The sequence below is a fragment of the Hypanus sabinus genome, chromosome X1, assembly GCF_030144855.1.
Source record: "Hypanus sabinus isolate sHypSab1 chromosome X1, sHypSab1.hap1, whole genome shotgun sequence".
Taxonomy (NCBI): domain Eukaryota; kingdom Metazoa; phylum Chordata; class Chondrichthyes; order Myliobatiformes; family Dasyatidae; genus Hypanus; species Hypanus sabinus.
In genome coordinates this window covers 34,633,823-34,653,338 of record NC_082738.1, presented here as the reverse complement: position 1 = coordinate 34,653,338, position 19,516 = coordinate 34,633,823, and the positions used below count along the sequence as shown (strand labels likewise).

General features: G+C 42.5%; 1 protein-coding gene across 4 annotated transcripts in view; it reads right to left on the bottom strand.

The window, feature by feature from the left end:
• Positions 1-19,516, bottom strand: part of LOC132384803 (signal transducer and activator of transcription 5B-like) — a 161,095-nt gene that overhangs the window by 40,969 nt on the left and 100,610 nt on the right. For all 4 annotated transcript variants that reach the window (XM_059956331.1, XM_059956332.1, XM_059956333.1 and 1 more), the window contains 2 exons: positions 16,356-16,456; positions 5,621-5,769 (listed from right to left, as the gene is read on the bottom strand). In XM_059956331.1, coding sequence (XP_059812314.1) covers positions 5,621-5,769; positions 16,356-16,456 — 250 coding nt within the window. The remainder of the gene's footprint in view (positions 1-5,620; positions 5,770-16,355; positions 16,457-19,516) is intronic.

Sequence of the window (19,516 nt, the reverse complement as noted above, 5' to 3'; positions counted from 1 at the left end):
CTGCGGTAAGTACCTCTCCTTAAAGTTCCTCCATTGCAGATCAGGAAGTGTAGCCACTTTTGCTGAAATCATTAGATTTTTTTAAGAGCCAATGTGTTTCCTTATTAGTTTTCAGTTTAAAAAATCTGATTGGATTTGTATGGAAGTCACAACAAATCTGGAAACGATTTCTACTTGAAACCGCCAGCAGTGCTAGTGCACAACAGGCAGAAATGAGGTAAAGTTATTTAAAAAAATGGACGCAATTATTCTCCTTTAGTGGGCAGTTGAAGAAATCCAGAATTATTTGGCTTGGGATCTGTTGATGCTTAGCTGTAGGACCCTCGAAGTAATCAGTTCACTTGATTTCCATAAACTAAGAACACCACTCTCTCTGTAGCTCTGCAGTGGCAGGCACAGGTACTAATGTACTTAAGAACAAAAGAAAACTCAAGCCCCTCAAGCCTCCCTTGCCATTTTATGTGATCATAGCAGACTAGCCCTAGGCATCTTCTCTTCTCTACTTAAATATTAAAGCATTGCATCATTGAAAATGTCTGTCTGTAGCTCCTGGATTAATCAGTCAACATGGTATAGTATCAACTGTAGCACTTTTCAGCCCAGGCAAAAGTTAGGGCATTAAAATTGTCTTTAGTCTCCTAAAAATCATGGAGGATTTTAGTAAAGAGCTAATCCCCCGATTTGAGGAACTAAAGCTGGAGCTGGATGACCTATGTCTCATTCAGGAGAATGAGGAGAAGATAGTTATCCTAGAGTTGCAGGAGGCAGGTAGCTGGGTGACTGTCAGGAGAGGGAAAGGGAATAGGCAGTCAGTGCAGAGTACTGCTGCTGAACTATGATGTCAAGGCCACTACAGAGACTTGGCTGTCACAGGGGCAGGAATAGCTGTGGCTTGTTCCAGGGCTTAGGTGTTTCAAAAGGGACAGGAAGGGAGGTAAAAGAGGAGGGGAGGGGTATTGCTGATCAGTAACAGCTGCAGAAAGGGAGGATATTGTGGAGGGATTGTCTACAGTCAGTGCAGGTGTAAGTCAGAAATGGGAGGGGAGCAATCACTCTGTTGGGAGTATTCTATAGACTCACTCCAATAGTAACAAGAGACATTGAGGAATAGATCAGGCAGCAGATTTTGGAAAGGTGCAAAGCAAAAAAAAACAGGGTTGTTGTCAAGGGTGACTTCAACTTCCCTAATACTTATAGACAACTCCTTATTGCCAAAGGTTTAGATGAGGCGGAATTTGTTAGGTATATCCAGAAAGAATTCCTGACACAATCCATAGACAGGCTACCTAGAGGAGGGGCCATATTGGATCAGGTGCTAGGCAATGAACCAGGTCAGGTATCAGATCTCTCAGTGGATGAGCTTTTCAGAGACAGTTCCATGACCTTTTACCATAACCTTGGAGAGGGATAGGAGCAGACCGTATGTGAAAGTAGTTAATTGGGGGAAGGGGGAATTATGATGCCATTAGGCAGGAACTGAGAAGCATCAATTGGGAATGGGTGTACTCAACGGAAATGTGGAGGTTCTTTAAGGAGTACTTGCTGGAGGTTCTGGGTGGCTTTGAGGCAGGGAAAGGATGGTAGAGTGATAAAACCATGGTTGACAAGAAGTGCGGAACACCTGGTCAAGAGGAAGAAAGAAGCTTACTTAAGGTTTAGGAACCCAAGATCACGCAGCCCTCGAGAGAGAATTACAAAGTATCCAGGAAGGAGCTGAAGAATGGACTTGGGAGAGCTAGAAGGGACCATGAGAAGGCCTTGGTGAACAGGATAAAGGGAAACCCCAAAGTGTTCTACACATATATGAAGAACACTTCTTCTCACAGGTCACAGGAGTAGTACCAGAAGATTGTGGGGTGGCAAATGTTATTCGTTTGTTCAAGAAAGGGAATAGGGATAATCCTGGGAATTACGGACCAGTGAATCTTAATTCAATGGTGTGTAAATTATTGGAGAGGATTCTTAAGAGACAGGAGTTACAAGCATTTGGAGAAGCATTGTCTGGTTAGGGATAGTCAGCATGGCTTTGTAAGGGGTAGGTCATGTTTGAATTCTTAGAGGAAGTGACAAAACAATTTGATGAAGTTCGAGAGTGGATGTGGTGCACATGGATTTTAGTAAGGTGTTTGACAAGGTTCTACACAGTAACCTCATTCAGAAATTCAGGAGGCATGCGATCCAGAGAAACCTGGCTGTGTGGATTCAGAATTGGCTTGTCCACAGAACGCAGAGGGTGGGTGTGTGGTGAACTATGTGCCTGTCGGGACACGCCCCCTGCTGACTGCTCCTGTGGCTCCTCCCACAGGTCCCTGTATAAAGGAGATCTGAGGCCTGACGCTCGGCCTCAGTCTCCAGGACATTGTATGATAGACACTCACTCCTGGTTCCTTCTTCCAGTCAATAAAAGCCGATATCTCGCCTTACGTCTCAGTGTGAGTTATTGATGGTGCATCAGGGTGAATGATTGAGTGTATTCTACATGGAGGTCAGTGACCGGTGGTGTTCTGCAGGGATCTGTTCTGGGAAGCCTGCTCTATGCAATTTTTATAAATGATTTGGATGAGGAAGTGGAAGGGTGGGTTAGTAAGTTTGCAGATGACATAAAGATTGGTGGTGGTGTCGATAGTGTAGAAGATTGTCATAGGTGACAACAGGATATTGACAGGATACAGAGCTGTGCCGAGAACCTGGAAAAGTGTGAAGTGAAACACTTTGGAAGTTTGAACTTGAAGGCAGAATACAGGGTTAATGACAGGATTCTTAGCAGTGGAGATACAAAAGGATCTTGGGGTCCACATCTATCAATCACTCAAAGCTGTTGCGCAAGTTGTGTTGGCCTTCGTTAATCAGGGGATTGAGTTCAAGAGCCACAAGGTAATGTTTCAGCTCTATAAAACTGCAGTTAGACCACACTTGGAATATTGTGTTCAGTTCTGGTTGCCTTATTGCAGGAACAATGTAGAAGCTTAAGCAATGAGGCAAAGAAGAATTACCAGGATGTTGTCTTGAGCGAGCTGAGGCTTTTCTCTTTGAATTGAAGGAGGATGAGAGGTGACTTGATAGAGGTATACAAGATGATAAGAGGCATTGATCAAGTGGACAGTCAGAGACTTTTTCCCAGGGTAGAAATGGCTAATATTTTAAAGGGATATATATATATATATATATTATATTCACATGGATGAAAGAAAACTGGAGAGCTATGTGGGAGGGAAGGGTTAAATTGAGTAGTTTACAAGGTTGGCACAATATCATGTGCTGTAATGTTCGATATTCTATGTTCTCTGATTCTCATTTCTGATTCCAAGAAGACTTTGTTTGGAAATTCACAAAGGTATAGTAACGAATATAAAATACTAAAGTATAGCTTAAATAAACCAAAGTGCCCAACAAATAACACTTTTGAGGGGTATGCCTGACTCAATCCCACTTGGAATTGCCATTACTAGTATCACACTCCAAGTTGCCTGCATTTAGCATAAGTACATCACCCGTAATCCTACACCTAATTTGACATCAATTTTATGACTCAACAACATTATCTTTCATTGTTTTCCCTCACTGTCTCTTATTGAATCAGCAATTAGGAATTTGAATTGCTGAATGTCTATTATAAATGCTGTATTCTCACGATCTACTCCAAATTACAACAACTATTCCTTGACTCAAGTGCTAGCTGGCAATGTAAAAGGGAAAGAGTAGACTGGCAAATTTCATATGTCAAGAGGTCGGAGGAATAAAATCATTAAAGGAAGTAAATTGAATGTTGCAATAACATTGATGTTGGACCACATTTAGTTCCTGCACTTTACCAGCAGCAAAGGTGGAGAGTCTGAAGGAAATCAATGAAACAGAACTCAGAGCTTTGAGTGTAAGTGTTCCACACTGAAGTTCTTAATTTAAAAGCAAAATGCAGTCAAATGCTTGCAACCTATATTTAGATTCAATATAGCAAGATATTCAATATATAAATGCTCCAACTGAGAATGTTTTATATTTTCCTTCAGGTCACCTTTCTATCTGACTTGCAGTCAATATAACACTTTAGATAACTTCTCTTTTGCAAAATACAAATTGAACAAATTCAGGCCCCACTAATTAGAAAAGTGATTTGATTATATATGCATATGCTTCTATATCATTTCAGATAGCTATGTCTAAAAAAGACTACAAACTTGTGATTGTGATTCAACTGTTAATTATGTGGGTTTCTAGCTGGCTTTTCCTTACCCATTCATGCAACATAGATGTCAGTAGTGCAGCTGGCATTTATTGCTCATCCTTCATTTCCCTGCTGGGCCAGAGATGGCAGTTAAGAGTCCACAGCGTTGTAGGTATTGAGTGGAATATAGGCCATACCAAACAAGGGCAGTAGCCTCCCTTCCCTAAAGCACATTGGTGAACTTATTCTATAATTTTAAGAATTGCAATAATTGATATACAGTAGATTCCGATTAATTGGGCAATTGGTTAATCAAGGCAGTCGTTCATTTGGGACAACTCTTACAAAACAAAAACTAATCGAGAAAATAGCCGGACTTTCCTTTGTTTATTGGGGACACTATTCTGCTTAATCGGGAAAGGAGACTTGTTGCTGAACAGTTTCTAATTAGCATTAGTCGCGTGCTTTGAGCAAACAATTTTTCAATAGTGTCATTTGTGTGTATTTGTATTCAAAAGGCAGTGGTTTTTTTTGTTACTTATAGTTGGTGAGAAATAAGCAGTAAGATAATCCAGAACTGTTTTGCTCACTGTCGCTTCAAGCATAAAGGCTTGGAGATGTGAAAAATGGCCAGGAGTGAAAATGAAACGATTTCATTACTTAGACAAGGCAGAAACTGAAGAATTTTAAGGCATTGGCAATCATCTTGAATGTTACAATAAAAATAAAGATTTGAAGGATGCAACAGTTTCTAACTAGTGTCAGTTGTGTGCACCTGTGTGGCCGTTAGACACTACTCCGTGCTTACAGCAAAACAGTTTTTAAATAGCGTCAGTTGCGTGTTTGTGTTATGTTGCTCATCGGGGTGACTGATGCCAAATTAAAAAGCTATGACTTTTGATGCTACTTCATGCAGGAAGGCAATGAAGGCAGTCCATTATCAGCACTAGGTGTCTATGCTGATTTTGTTCATTTATAATAAATTTTAAAAACACGGCAGTGAACACTGGATGAATTCCTCTGTCAATAACTACTAGGAACAAATGCACAGTTTTATAGTACTGTAGTAACATTGGTAGTGTTCCAATTTGTTCTGTATTTCATTTAAATTACATAATTTCTTACTCAGTTATACAGTAGTTTGTCTTGTTTAAACTATTTCCATGAAACTTCAGCTAATTAGGGCAGCTGCTTAATTGGGCCTGGATGTACTGGTCCTGATGTGTCCCAATTAACCAGATTTCACTGTATTAGCTTTTTATTTTGGATGTTTATTTGACAAACTAAAGTTAAATTATGCAGCTGTTATGGTGGGATTTGAACTCCTAACTCTGGACAATTGGTTCAGGCTTCTGGATTACTAGTACAGGAACAGAAACACTATCTTGATCATAGTGTCTATGTACCAACTTATGTGTAAAATATTGCACAGCAAATGGACTGGATCTGATTCCTCACCATTCCTGAAGTGACCCCAGGTTGTCCTCAAAGTAGGCACCATTTCCTGACAGCTGAAGTCGTCGTTTCCAGTCCTGAATCATAGTCAGCACAAGGCCTTGGGCCTGTTCCAGAGATCGTACCGCTTCCAAGATGCTGTAATTTCTCTCCTGTTAAAAATCCATTTAAAAAACCCAGAAGATGCATTGTTAACCTTAAGGCACATTTACCCTAATGACTGGATTCAAGGAAGTAACACAATATAACCCCATTGGAAGATACCACAGAAGAGACCTGTTTACGTATCATAAACAGATCAGACCATCATGCATATCACAGGTACAATTTAGTGCCCAAAATTTATTGCATGGTTGGGTGGTGTTTTCACACTAGATCATATGAAATCATTGGTGAATTCAAAAACAAAATATTAAAAAAAAACACAGATTAAGTCATGGGATATATGATAATAGGAAAGCATACTCTGTGATGGTACTAATTAGCTTGAGATTTCCTGCAGTCTATGGTAGTTTTTCCCTTCTATGGTAATCCCAGCTGACTAAAAGATTTGTCCTCAGTTTAATCCACTATCTCATCCACTTGTAAAAATGTAATTGAATAACATATCTGTAAATTTTCTGTGCAATCCTAGAAGAACTTTGGTATCGAAGTTTCAAAGGTTCATTTTATTGTCAAAGTATGTATGTACAATACAACTCTGATATTTGTCTTCTCCAGATAGCCACGAAATATAGAAAAAGCAAGGGAGTTGTTGAAAGGAAAGACATCAAACCCCTCTCCACACGATAAGGAAAAAAATACTCACAAACCCCAATCCTCCAGCCCCTCCCTTGCACAAAAGCTAACAGATTGCCCTCAGAAAAATCGGCTGCTGGAACATCAAACCCCAACCTGCTTCCTCGCAAAGAAGACATCAAACCCCCAACCCGCTCCCTTTGCAAAAAAAACTGCGACAATAACATCAAACCACCAACTCTCATGCACAAAAATTAACAGATTGCACACCCGGGACACCAACCTGCCAGTCAGCAACAAGAAAGAAAACTGAAGGAGAGCAATGTAAATCTACAGTCCAATAAGCATATAAATCTTAGAATTTCAAAAACGTCCATCCGTCAGAAATGAACTTAGTCCTTCCATGAAGAGTGACCGCCGCACCTTGGCCTTTCAAACACAGCTGGCCAGCAGCCTTCCAAATGCCACTGACTTGGCTACCAACTTGTCAACCTGTGGCCTCCGTGGAGTGCATCCACTAACCTCCACCTCAATGCTTCAATCTTCAATCTTCTTTGATGCTTTGAAAGACTCGTCATGGCCCCACACCCAGTCTCATGAGGCAGCTCTTGGACTTCTCCAGAGATAGCAGAGTGCTAGATCATTCGATTGAACTCCAAATTGCATGTCACATGCTCCAACAGTTTCCGAAACACAATCAAGGCAAAATGAACAAGCAAAAGGTACAGAAAAGGTGAAATAATCAAAGAAATTGACTATCTGGAAGATGTCACCCGAGGAATCGTTGTTCACTGGCACCATCTTGACTAGAAGGAAGTATCATAGTAGGTAGTTCTGCGCTGCAATCTCAGAGTTCAGAGTTCCTATAATCTGAAATGCTGTATTGTTCTTTTTACTCAATTAAACTATTGATGTCTAAGCACGCTCAATTAAAAACATAAATCCAGAAATTGCTGTAGCCAGTGAATCGATGTAAACCTCAACTTTATACGCACTATTCTCAGTGTAAAACTAATAAAAATTTTGAGCTTTGTTGAATGACGTGTTACTAAGCTTTTAATATATAATACACAATCACTGCTGAATAACCCTCTGGCCTTAAGTAATTAATTATGTGTGTGGAATCTATTTTCTTTAAAATCCATGGACTTTATTACAATTCTGCTTATACCTTAATCAATGCACGTGTCCCAATATTTATTTAGCTCTCTGTAAAATGTTTAAAAGATTGTAAAAAAAATTAAAGCTTCTCATCTGCCAGTTTGACTTTTTTTTTAAACCGATTGACTGCTCAGCCAGCTTGATAGCATCAGTGTTATTGAATTGCACAATCCCCAGCAGAAGATGCCTGACAGGAACTGATGCCAGGAAATTCAGACCACAGAGGCTTCTATAAGGTCAGTCACAAATATTATACTCTTGCCACTGACAGGAAAATCAAGGCTATTTAGTCCGAGTCTCTTTTTTAGAAAAGTATACCACTCTCATCCCTCTTGCCAATCCGTAACCAGTAGCCCATTTAGCACCACAGTTAAGCTGAAAAGCTGATTCTTCACTAAGTTTCAGTTTATCTTGATCCAGATTTCATCCCCAAAATATTTATGGTTTAAATTCCAAACTCAAATTCTCAAACCCCTCCTCAACGTTATCCAAATCTCTTCTCCCAAACATTCAGTACTGCATTGTACGCTGGGCTAAGTCAAACCCACATAACAACCTTGCTACTAAGATATCCTTACAAATTTCAGAAACCAATCCTTAAGAACACTTCTTGCAGACACAGCCCTTTCTACCAATGCATACATCTACTTATCCATATAGGCAGACGAGGGTTGCAGTGTGTACCGTCTCTACACAATGCACTATAGTTATTCATTTAGGTCACCCTGAAAGAACCTTTTAGTTTGCAACCTTCAGATCAAGAAGAGCAAGAGCAGCAGGTTCCCCACCAAGTCACACCTTATTCTGACCTAGAAATGTATCATTGTTCCTTTATCTTTGCACTTCTCTAACACACAGCAGGAGCACCTTTTTCAACATTCCCTTTGGGTAGAGAAAGACTTGTTTCTTCTTCAGTTCCGTTGACAAGACATACATGACATTCCCAGACTCTGCCCACAGGTGGGGAAATTCCCCTGACAGGGGGCAGGGGAATGATCATTTTCACTAGAAGGAAAATTTAAGAAGGCAGTTTATCACCATCTTCTCGAGAGTAATTAAGAATGAACTATAAATACAGGCAGCGTCACGGATACCAACCTCTCTAAAATCAAATAAATAAAACAACTCACAAATATTAAACTACCTCTGTCCTTTTAACTCTGGTCTTCCATATACTCCCCAATAGCAGAATCTTTAGTCATCACACCCTACAGCCAGGAATTCTCTACCTGAATCCCCAATTTCAATCTATGAAAAAAATTAAACTTCTTTTGACTCTGCCTTAACCTTATTCTTTTCCTTAATCCAGTTTAGCACCCATTGTTCGTCCTTCCTCACCACCAATTCATGAAGTGCCTTGGGACATTTTTCTGTATCTGGTGCTATACAGAATTAAGTTGATGTCTGCAATGGAAGATTATATACATTATTACTGTGTTGTAATTACATAAGTAACAGTGCCTACAAAAAGTATTCACCCCCAGGAAATTTTCATGTTTTATTGTTCTACAATATTGAATCACAGTGGATTTAATTTGTTTTTTTTGACATTGATCAACAGAGAAAGACTCTTTCGTGTCAAAGTAAAACAGATCTTTACAAAGTGATCTAAATTAATTACTAATATAAAACACAAAATAATTGATTGCATAAGTATTCACCCCCTTCAAGTCAGTATTTAGTAGATGTACCTTTGGGAGCAATTACAGCCTTGAGTCTGTGTGGGTAGGTCTCTATCAGCTTTGCACATCTGGACACTGCAATTTTCCCCCAGTCGTTCTTTACAAAACTGCTGAAGCTCTGTCAGACTGCATGGGGACCGTGAGTGAACAGCCCTTTTCAAGTCCAGCCACAAATTCTCAATTGGATTGAGGTCTGGACTCTGACTTGGCCACTCCATGACAATAGCTTTGTTGTTTTTAAGCCATTTCAAGTTTTATGCTTGGGGTCACTGTCTTGCTGGAAAACAAATCTTCTCCCAAGTCACAGTTCTCTTACAGACTGCATCTGGTTTTCGTCCAGGATTTCCCTGTATTTTGTTGCATAAATTTTACCCTCTTCCTTCGCAAACCTTCTCAGGCCTGCTACAGTGAAGCATCCCCACGGCATGATGCAGCCAGTACCATGCTTCATGGTAGGGATGGTGTATTTTTGATCATATGTGGTGTTTGTCTGAGGGCCAATTATAGTGTTTAGTCTGATAGCCAAAAACCTCAATTTTGGTTCATCTGACCATAGAACCTTTTTCCAGCTGACTTCAGAGTCTCTCACATGCCTTCTGGCAAACTCTAGCCAAGATTTCATGTGAGTTTTTCCAACAGTGGCTTTCTCTTTGCCACTCTCCCGTAAAGCTGTGACTGGTGAAGCATTCGGGCAACAGTGGTTGTATGCGCAGTCTCTCCCATCTCAGCCACTGAAGCTTGTAACTCCTCCAGAGTTTCATCGGTCTCTTGGTGGCCTCCCTCACTAGTCCCCTTCTTGCATGGCCACTCAGTTTCTGAGGACAGCCTGCCCTAGGTAGATTTACAGCTGTGCCATATTCTTTCCATCTCTTGATTGAATTACCTGTAGTTCAGGGATACTCAATGAGTTGGAAAATTTCTTGTATCGATCTCCTGACTTGTGGAGCTGCTTGGAGTGTTCTTTTGTCTTCATGGTGTAGTTTTTGCCAGGATACTGACTCTCCAGCAGTTGGACCTTCCAGATACAGGTGTATTTTTACTACAATCAGTTGAAACACCTTGACTGCACATAGAATTCAAAAACAGATCTCCATTTAACTAACTATGTAATTTCTAAAACTAATTGGTTGCACCAGTGATGATTTGGTGTGTCATATTAAAGGTGGGGGGGGGGGTGAATACTTATGCAATCAATTATTTTGTTTTTATATTTGTAATTAATTTAGATCATTTTACAGAGATCTGTTTACACTTTGACATGAATGAGTTTTTTTTGTTGATCAGTGTCAAAAAAGCCAAAATTAAATCCACTGTGATTCAATGTTGTGAAACAATAAAACAGGAAAACTTCCCGGGGGGGGGGGGTGAATACTTTTTATAGGCACTGTCTTTTGTAAGGTTTTTTTGTTTTAATACTAGTGGTAAACAGTCTTCGGATGGCCTCCAGTCACAGAACCTCCTTGTGTATGGCCTGAGGTACTTCAAACTTGTCAACTGAACTTCGGCTTAGTTTTCAAAAAGCACATCATAGAAAAAAAAATTACTTTAAATAACTTGAAATGCTGTACAATCAAGTGAACATTATCCAGTAAACAAACTGATGTAGATTAAGCAACACACACAAAATGCTGGTGGAACACAGCAGGCCAGGCAGCATCTATAAGGAGAAGCACTGTTGACATTTCAGGCCGAGACCCTTAAAATGCCTGCATTCTTTGATAGTGACAGCAGTAAGGTAAATTTCCATGAGTATTGTTTTTTCTAAAGTCTTTATAATTTCAGGTTAAAGCCATTATTTAATTTACACTTGCTAATTGATCTCCGAGTAAACTTAAAGAAAATGGGGATAAGCTTAATAAACTTTTGCCAGCTCACTCTAATTGTAAGGCTGTTGGCACAACTGAACAGAAACAATGAAATGCATGGAACCATCTCTGTATCATTAATGAGAGAACAGGAAAGCCTAACTATATGAAAATAATTCGGTCTAAAGTACATTATTTTATACTAGGAATGCTAAAAACTGTGGGATAACAGTATGTTTGGAACCAGGACCGCCTGGAAGAAAGTTGCTTTAGTGTGGGCTATGCAGTTATGACAAAGCAGAACTGATTTTGGGAGAATTTATTGAGAGAAAAAAAACAGCGGTATGAGACAGAGTATATTGAAATTCAGCCTACATCGATGGAATAAAAGCCAAAAGCAAAAAATTGTAAATGCTGGAAATCCAAAATAAAAGAGAGAATGCTGGAAATATTCAGCAAGTAAGGCAAATTATGATGTAAGGTCATTAATTTGAAACATTAACCGTTTTTCTCTACACAGGCACACAGATAATGTCTGACCTGCGAAGTAATTCCAGTATTCTCTTGGAATAAAATGCTCTAGTTCTGTTTGTTTTTTTGGGCAGCTCAATGAGTCCTGAAGGGCCTCAGCCTGAAACATTGACAGTTTACTCTTTTCCATCGTTGCTGCCTGGCCTGCTGAGTTCCTCCTGCATCTGCATATTTTGCCTGGATTTCTAGCATCGGCAGATTTTCTCATGTTCGCAATACAATTCCTTGTGGAAATTAAGCTAACAGCATAAAGTTTAAGAGTTTAGCACAAACTGGTGAAGAATGGAAATATTCAAACAGAGCATTGGGACTTTCAAGCTGGGACAGACTGAAGGAGGCATTTAAAAAGCTTGAACTGGGAAAGTGCACCAGAATGATGGATATTGAAATGCTCTACAAAACTTGCAATCATATTATTCTTTTTATTTTGTTGAAAGTTCCCAGATGGCACACTGCATAGATGCAACTCAAAGCAAAATGATCTCAGGATCAGCTTCACTCTGTGTGGAGTTGGCTGATCCTAAGTGAGATGCATTACAACTGACCTCAGAGCCCACAGGAATAGGAAACAAAGGGTCAAATCAGCTAGTGGTGATGCCCATTGAAAAGTGGGATTGTGCTACAAGCAGATTCAATAATGATGCATCATATATTTGAATAGCTGGTCCAGTCTCCACCCAAATTTACACACCACACCACACACTGCAGCCACAAAGCAAACAGCATTATGAGGGACTCCACGCACCCCTCATACAAATTCTTCTCCCTCCTGCCGACTGGGAAAAGGCACCGAAGCATTCGGGCTCTCACGACCAGACTATGTAACAGTTTCTTTCCCCCAAGCTATCAGACTCAGAGTCTGGACTGACACCAACTTACTGCCCTCTATTGTGCCTATTGTCTTATTTATTATTTATCGTAATGCCTGTACTGTTTTGTACATTTTATGCGGTCCTGGGTAGGTCTATAGTCTAGTGTAGTTTTTGTGTTGTTTTTTTACGTAGTTTCAATGTAGTTTTTGTATTGTTCATGTAGTACCAAGGTCCTGAAAAACGTTGTCTCATTTTTACTGTGTACTGTACCAGCAGTTATGGTCGAAATTATAATAAAAAGTGACTTGACTTGACTTGAAATGATGAACGGACAGAGATCAGGAACTGGAAGATGGGAAGTGGTCAGTAGAGCTGACTCTCAGGAAGGATGTCAATACCTTTGGAAGATGCAAGAAAAACGTTTTGTTCTTGAGTGTTGGGCTATAATAGAAGTGTTCCATTTGAAGCATGGGAAGGAAAGAAGATAAACACAAGAACAATTATTACATTATGAAAGATTAAGTAAGAAATATTAGATATAAACTAGACTAAGCAGATAGGTCTCCTGTTAGTAATGCAATGCTACATTGTACATGCACAGTACAGTAACGTGCTTTTTATTTAATTTTTAACAATACAGCACAGATTTAGCCACACCACCCAAGCAACTGCACAACTCCAGTTAACCTAATCATAGGACAATTTACAATGACCAATTAACCTACCCAGTACATCTTTGGACTGTGGAAAGAAACCGGAACACCCGAGAAAAACCCACAGCTACTCCTTACAGAACGGTGCCGGAACTGAACTCCAAAATATCCCATCACACTAACCATAATTTCACAATTGGCACAAGCATGCACAGACACGTACCATCAAGGGCAGGCAGATCCAAAGACATTCCATACATCACACAAACTATTCAAAACTAAATTGTCAGTGTGTGATGTCCCAGATGCAAAACTTCCTTCACTGATGAAACTGACTGATACATTAACGCTGCAGCCTCCTGCTTGCGCTTGTTGTGAATTTACAACCACAATACACTAAATATCAGATGTTCTTGTAAAACAGTAGTCTGACAAACAGTAACTGACATATGGGTGAAAAGTGCTTTGCATAAATCACCTGACAGAATTTGTGCTGGTATAAACTTCATTGAGAAATACTGTGATCACAAATTCACAGAACATTCTCAAAATTATCTCCTGCATTGAACACAAATCTTCAAAGTCCAAAGTAGATTTATTATTTAAGTATGTATACGTATCCTGAGATCCATTTTCTTGCAGGCATTCACAGTAGAACATAGAAATACAATAGAATCAATGAAGAACCACACACAAATACTGAGAATGTGCAAAAGACTACTATGCAAATACAAGAAGGGGCAATTTTTAAATAAATAAATAGATCGATTGATAGATAAGTAATACTGAGAACATGAGTCACAGAGTCCTTCAAAGTGAGTTCATCAGTTGTGGAATCATTTAGTGCTGAGTGATAAAGTTATCTGTGCAGTTTCAGGTGTTTGATGGTTGACAAGTAATAACTGTTCCTGAACCTGGTTGTGTGGGACCAAAGGCTCCTGTACCTCCTTCCCGATGGCAGCAGTGAGAAGAGAGCATGGCCTGGATGGAGGGGGCCTTGATGATGCTGCTTTCTTGTGGCAGTGCTCCTTGTCCTTGGAAAGAAACTTCTCTCCCTAAATTATTCTTGAAGATACAAGCCTGTAACTTTCCAATTCATTGGCAAAAACATATAGAAACCATTCTACTTCTGGCACTCCTTCTTTGCCACATGCTATTCTTCTTCTTAAAAAAAAGTAAGCACCTGTAGGTTTGTGGAAACTAGCTGAGTGCCTTTCCAAGCACAACAAAGCTTTCACCAGATCAGGTCTTGGATCAGTTTTGACGATCTATGAATGAAAGGCTACATTTAAGATGGCACTACAGAGCAGACGGAAATAGATTCATGCTTCTTTATCAGTGTTTAATGTTTTTCAAAAAAGACTGACAGGCTTCATGTCTAATGTATTGCTTTGGTATGCAGTTACCATCATGAATGCAAATGTAGCAGCTTGTTTGCGCATAGCAGGATTCATTCCTAGAGTGACTGATTAATTGACAACAATGGTCCTGCTTGAGGGAGGAAGGTTTACCCAGGGTACCAGCAGAACTCTCTGCTCATTCTTAAATAGTGCCATAAAATCTTTAATACTCATGAGAAAAGACAGAAAAGAGCCTTAAGCTTTCATCTGAGTTATAACTAGCAGTATTTCCCTGCATTATCAGGCATGAGTATGAGCTCAATTCCTGCAGATATAGTTGTACAAGAATCTTCAGTCTCAGCGGGTTTTGCTGTCAACTGAACCAAGCTTCGCCCATTTATTAGCAATGAAGTTAGAGACTGCACTTCTCTTTGAAATTCAGTTTCGGAATGTTCCACGTTCAGCAGAAGCCAGCTGTAATCACGTGCATATACATGAACAGCTTCTTTGGACCCCAGCAATGCAATACATTTAGTGCGACAGTTGTACCAAATAATCCTAAACATGAGGCATTGCATGTTGCTGCTAAATCTGCTTCAATCCAATTGCTCAAACCAATGTTGCAAGGAATAGAAAATGAATGCCTTTGGTTAACCTATGTACAGAACTTCACAAGGACCACTCTATTCCAGACCTCATTATGGGTTTGGTCTAAGCATGGACAAAAGAGATGAATTCCAGAGGCAAGTGAGATGCAAGTGGCTGCCCTTGACATAGTGCAACATCTGACCAAATGATACACTAAAAAGTCCTGATAAAATTGAAGTTAGCGGAAACCAGAGGGAAATCCCATACTTGCAGGACTGAGGAAGATGGTTGTAATTACTGGGTGTTATTCCCAGCTCCAGGACATCACCTCGAGGCAGTGTCTTATGCTCAAACAAATTCAATGGTTTCTTCAATGACCTTCCTTCTAGCACAAGGTCAGAAGTGGTAATAATTGCTAATCATTACAGAGTGCTCAAGAGGAATGAAAATTCCTTGGATAAAGAGAAAGGCCTTGCCCATGTGCAGAAAGAACCAAACTGCTTTTCGGCGTGGGCTGAAAGTGGTAAGTAGCATTTGAGTCACACAAGTGCCAGGTAAAAACAATCTTCAGTCTAAACAACTTGCCTTGACAGTCAGCAGCATAAATAATGCAGTAGCAAGAGAAAACTAGAAGCTCATTATGTTGCAGAATGTAACTCCCATCCTGATTCAGCTCAGCAGTGATGTGATGAAACACTTTCCATCTGCAGTGCCAATACACAAGAAGCTTGAAATCAACCACGATAATGTGGCCCACAAGACTGGCACTTCGCCCACTGCCTTCACCTCTTAAACCACTATGACTTGCCAACGCTACTTTTGCCACGGCCTCCCAAATCTAATGACCTCTACCACTTGGAAGGCAAGGGCAACGGATGCAGAAGAATACTACCCCGAGGAAACTCCCTCTGAGTCATACAGCATTCTTATGAGGAAATATAGGCCTGTTCCTTCACTGTCACTGGACCAAAATCCCGGAGCTCCCCATTCATCACCACTGTTGAGTAACTCCACCTCAAAACTACAGTGCTCCGAGGAGTTAACTCACCCTACCTTCTCAAGAGATAATTAGGGATGGACAATAAATATTGTGCTGCTCACATACTATGAATAAATATATGCTTGGAAAATGCTAATAACCTTGTTATTCAACATTCACGCTCTCTCCGCTTGAACAAGGAGCCCCTAGGAAGGTATGTATATCAAATAAATAAAAATTCTACTCTGACGGATTTCTAAGGCTGACCAAGCAATGTCTGTCATGCAGTGGAACCACCACAAAAAGGGATCAACTACTTTGACACCCGGTAATGGAAGTAACTTCCGGGGGATCCACTGTTCCATTCACACTGTCATGAAGATACTCTAAGTATAAACATTCCCTTTGCTTGGCCAACTGCTTTGTACTCCAAACAGAAGTAAGCTCACCCTTCTATGATCGTCCCGTGTGCTCTTCTGCTGCTTTATGCGCTCCTCCTGCTTGGTGAATTCTGGTAGTGGGCTATTTGCTTGCGGCAGGTGCGGCTGAGCTAAAATAAAAACAATTGCGCAGTGAACCTCAGATCTAGGAAGACTTCACTAAGCACACAAGCAATTCTTAGTTCTCCTAACCTAAGGGGGAGTGCTTTTTCTTTAGCCAGCCAGCAGTAAGCACTCAGCCAAAACTCTGCCCTCAGCACTTTTGTCACTGCAAGGAAACAGCATGGGCTTAGATCAACAATTGCCCTTCTAATGTAGCTCCAATCAGGAACTAAAAAGAGTGTGGCATGGGAAGTGCTTAGCTCACCTGAGTGTGCCAATGTAACATAAATAAGCATACAGCGGACAAAAGCCAAGGGGAGAGGGAAGGAGTGGGAGACAGGGGGGTAGAGAGAGGGGGGGGGAGAGAGAGGGGGGAAGAGAGAGGGGGGAAGAGAGAGGGAGGGGGAGAGAGAGGGAGGGGAGAGAGAGGGAGGGGAGAGAGAGGGAGGGGAGAGAGAGGGAGGGGAGAGAGAGGGAGGGGGAGAGAGAGGGAAGAGAGGGGGAAGAGAGAGGGGGAAGAGGGAGAGGGGGTAAGAGGGAAAGGGAGAGAGAAGGGGAAGAAGGAGAGGTGGGGAAGTGAGAGAGAGAGAGAGAGAGAGAGAGAGAGAGAAAGGAGGGAAGATGGGGATGGAAGAAAGGAGGGAAGAGGAGGATGGGGAAGGGGAGGGGGAAGGAGGAGAGGAGAAGGAGAAGGGGTGAAGGAGGAGGGGGAAGGAGGGGAGGGGGCAAAGGGAGAGCTGAGGGGCAAAGGGGAGTGGGGGAAAGAAAGGGGAGCAGGGCAAGAGGAGAGAGAGTGAGAGAGAGAGGGAAGGGGGCAAGAGAGGGGGGAGAGAGAGAGGCGCGCGACAGAGAGAGAGGGAACGAGGGGGGAGAGAGGGAAGGAGAAGGAGAGAGAGAAAGATGGGGATGGAGAAAGGGGGAAGGGGAAGGAGGGGCAAAGGGAGAGCAGGGAAGAAAGGGGTATGGGGCGAGTGGAGGGAGAGGAGAGAGAGCGAGAGAGAAAGAGAGAGGGAGAGAGAAGGGGGTGTGCGAGATAGAGAGCGAGGGCGCAAGAGTGCAAGAAAGAGAAGGCACGAGAGAGAGAGAGGGTGAGAGAGAGAGAGGGCGTGAGAGAGAGGGGGGATAGAGAGAGAGTGGAAGAGAGAGAGAGGGATGGGGTAGAGAGAGAGTGGGAGAGAGAAGGGGGAAGAGAGGGAGAGAGGGGGAGGTAGGGGGAAGAGGGAGAGTGAGGGATGGAGGGAGGAAGAAGGAGAGGGAGGGAGAGAGAGAGGGCACGAGAGAGGGGGAAGAGAAAGAGAGAAAGGGAGGGAGTGGGGGAAGAGAGCGAGAGAGGGAGGGAGGGAGAAGAGAGAGAAGGGAGGGGAAAAGAGACAGAGAGAGGGAGGGGGAAGAGAGAGACAGAGAGAAAGGGAAGAGAGGGAGAGGTAGGGGAAGAGGGAGAGAGAGGGAGGGAGGGGGAAGAGAGAGAGGGAGGGAGTGGAGAGAGGGGTAGAAAGAGAGACAGAGAGAGAGTGGGAGAGAGAAGGGGAAGAGAGGGAGAGGTAGGGGAAGAGGGAGAGAGAGGGAGGGAGGGGGAAGAGAGAGAGGGAGGGAGTGGAGAGAGGGGTAGAAAGAGAGACAGAGAGAGAGTGGGAGAGAGAAGGGGAAGAGAAAGAGAGGGGGAGTTAGGGGGAAGAGGGAGAGGGAGGGAGGGGGGAGAGTGAGAGAAAAAGCAAGAGTGGGAGAGAGAGAGGGGGTGAGAGAGAGAGAAGGCATGAGAGAGAGGGGGGATAGAGAGAGAGTGGAAGAGAGAGAGAGGGGTGGGATAGAGAGAGAGAGTGGGAGAGAGAGGGGGAGAGAGAGGAAGAGAGAGAGACAGAGAGAGAGAATGGGAGAGAGAAGGGGAAGAGAGGGAGAGAGGGGGAGGTAGGGGGAAGAGGGAGAGGGAGGGAGGAAGAGGGAGGGAGAGAGAGAGGGCACGAGAGAGGTGGAAGAGAAAGAGAGAAAGGGAGGGTGGGGGAGAGAGAGGGGGGTGGAAAGAGAGAGAGAGTGGGAGAGAGAAGGGGAAGAGAGAGAGGGAGGGAGAGAAGAGGGGGCATGAGAGAGGGGGAAGAGAGAGAGAAAGGGAGGGAGTGGCAGAAGAGAGAGAGAGGAGGGGAGGGAGGGGGGAAGTGTGAGAGTGAAAGGGAAGGAGTGGGGGAAGAGGGAGGGAAGGGGCAGAGAGAGAGTGGGAGAGAGAGGGGGAGGTAGGGGAGAGAGAGGGAGGGAGGGGGAAGAGGGAGAGACAGAGAGAGTGGGAGAGAGAGGGGGAGAGGGATAGATAGGGGAAGAGAGAGGGAAGGAGGGGGAAGAGAGAGAGGGAAGGAAGGAGGGGTGAAGAGTGAGAGAGAGTGGGAGAGAGGGGAAAGAGAGAGAGAGGGTAGGTGGGGGGAAGAGGGAGAGAGAGGGAGGGAGAGAGAGGGGAAGAGAGAGGGGAGAGAGAGAGGAGGGGGTGAAGAGAGTGAGAGAGAAAGGGACAGAGTGGGGGAAGAGAGAGAGGGGTAAGGGAGGGAGGTAGGGGAAGAGGGAGGGAAGGTAGGGGAAGAGGGAGAGAGGGGGAGAGGGAAGGTGAGAGCAAGAGAGAGGGAGGGAGGGGAGTACACAGAAAAAAGTGGGTCTCTCAATATATTTGTGATACGCTTGATTGAGGGTGCACATTTTGAGAGAGTCATATTGACATAATCAGCATACGTATGAGTTAAATAATTTTTAAATAGCTTGAACATGGTAGAAAGCATGTTAAATGATCCATCACTCAATGCGCCCAATCAAGGAAGGTAAAATTAAACCAAATAAGATGTAGACACACATAGCCTAAACACCAAAACACACATCAGATGCAAGGGCCCTCTTTTCACCGACTGCTGAACACATGGCTCAGACTACTGCAGAGAACAATGAAAGCAATTTCTTGAGAAACTCATGGATGCTGGAATGCCAAAAGTCTGTGCTGATTAAAAATGATGTACTGAATATCTTTTATCATTTTCAATAATCTTGAGATCTCAATGCTCCACCAGAAACAGTAACCTATCTTCTGTCCAAATGCC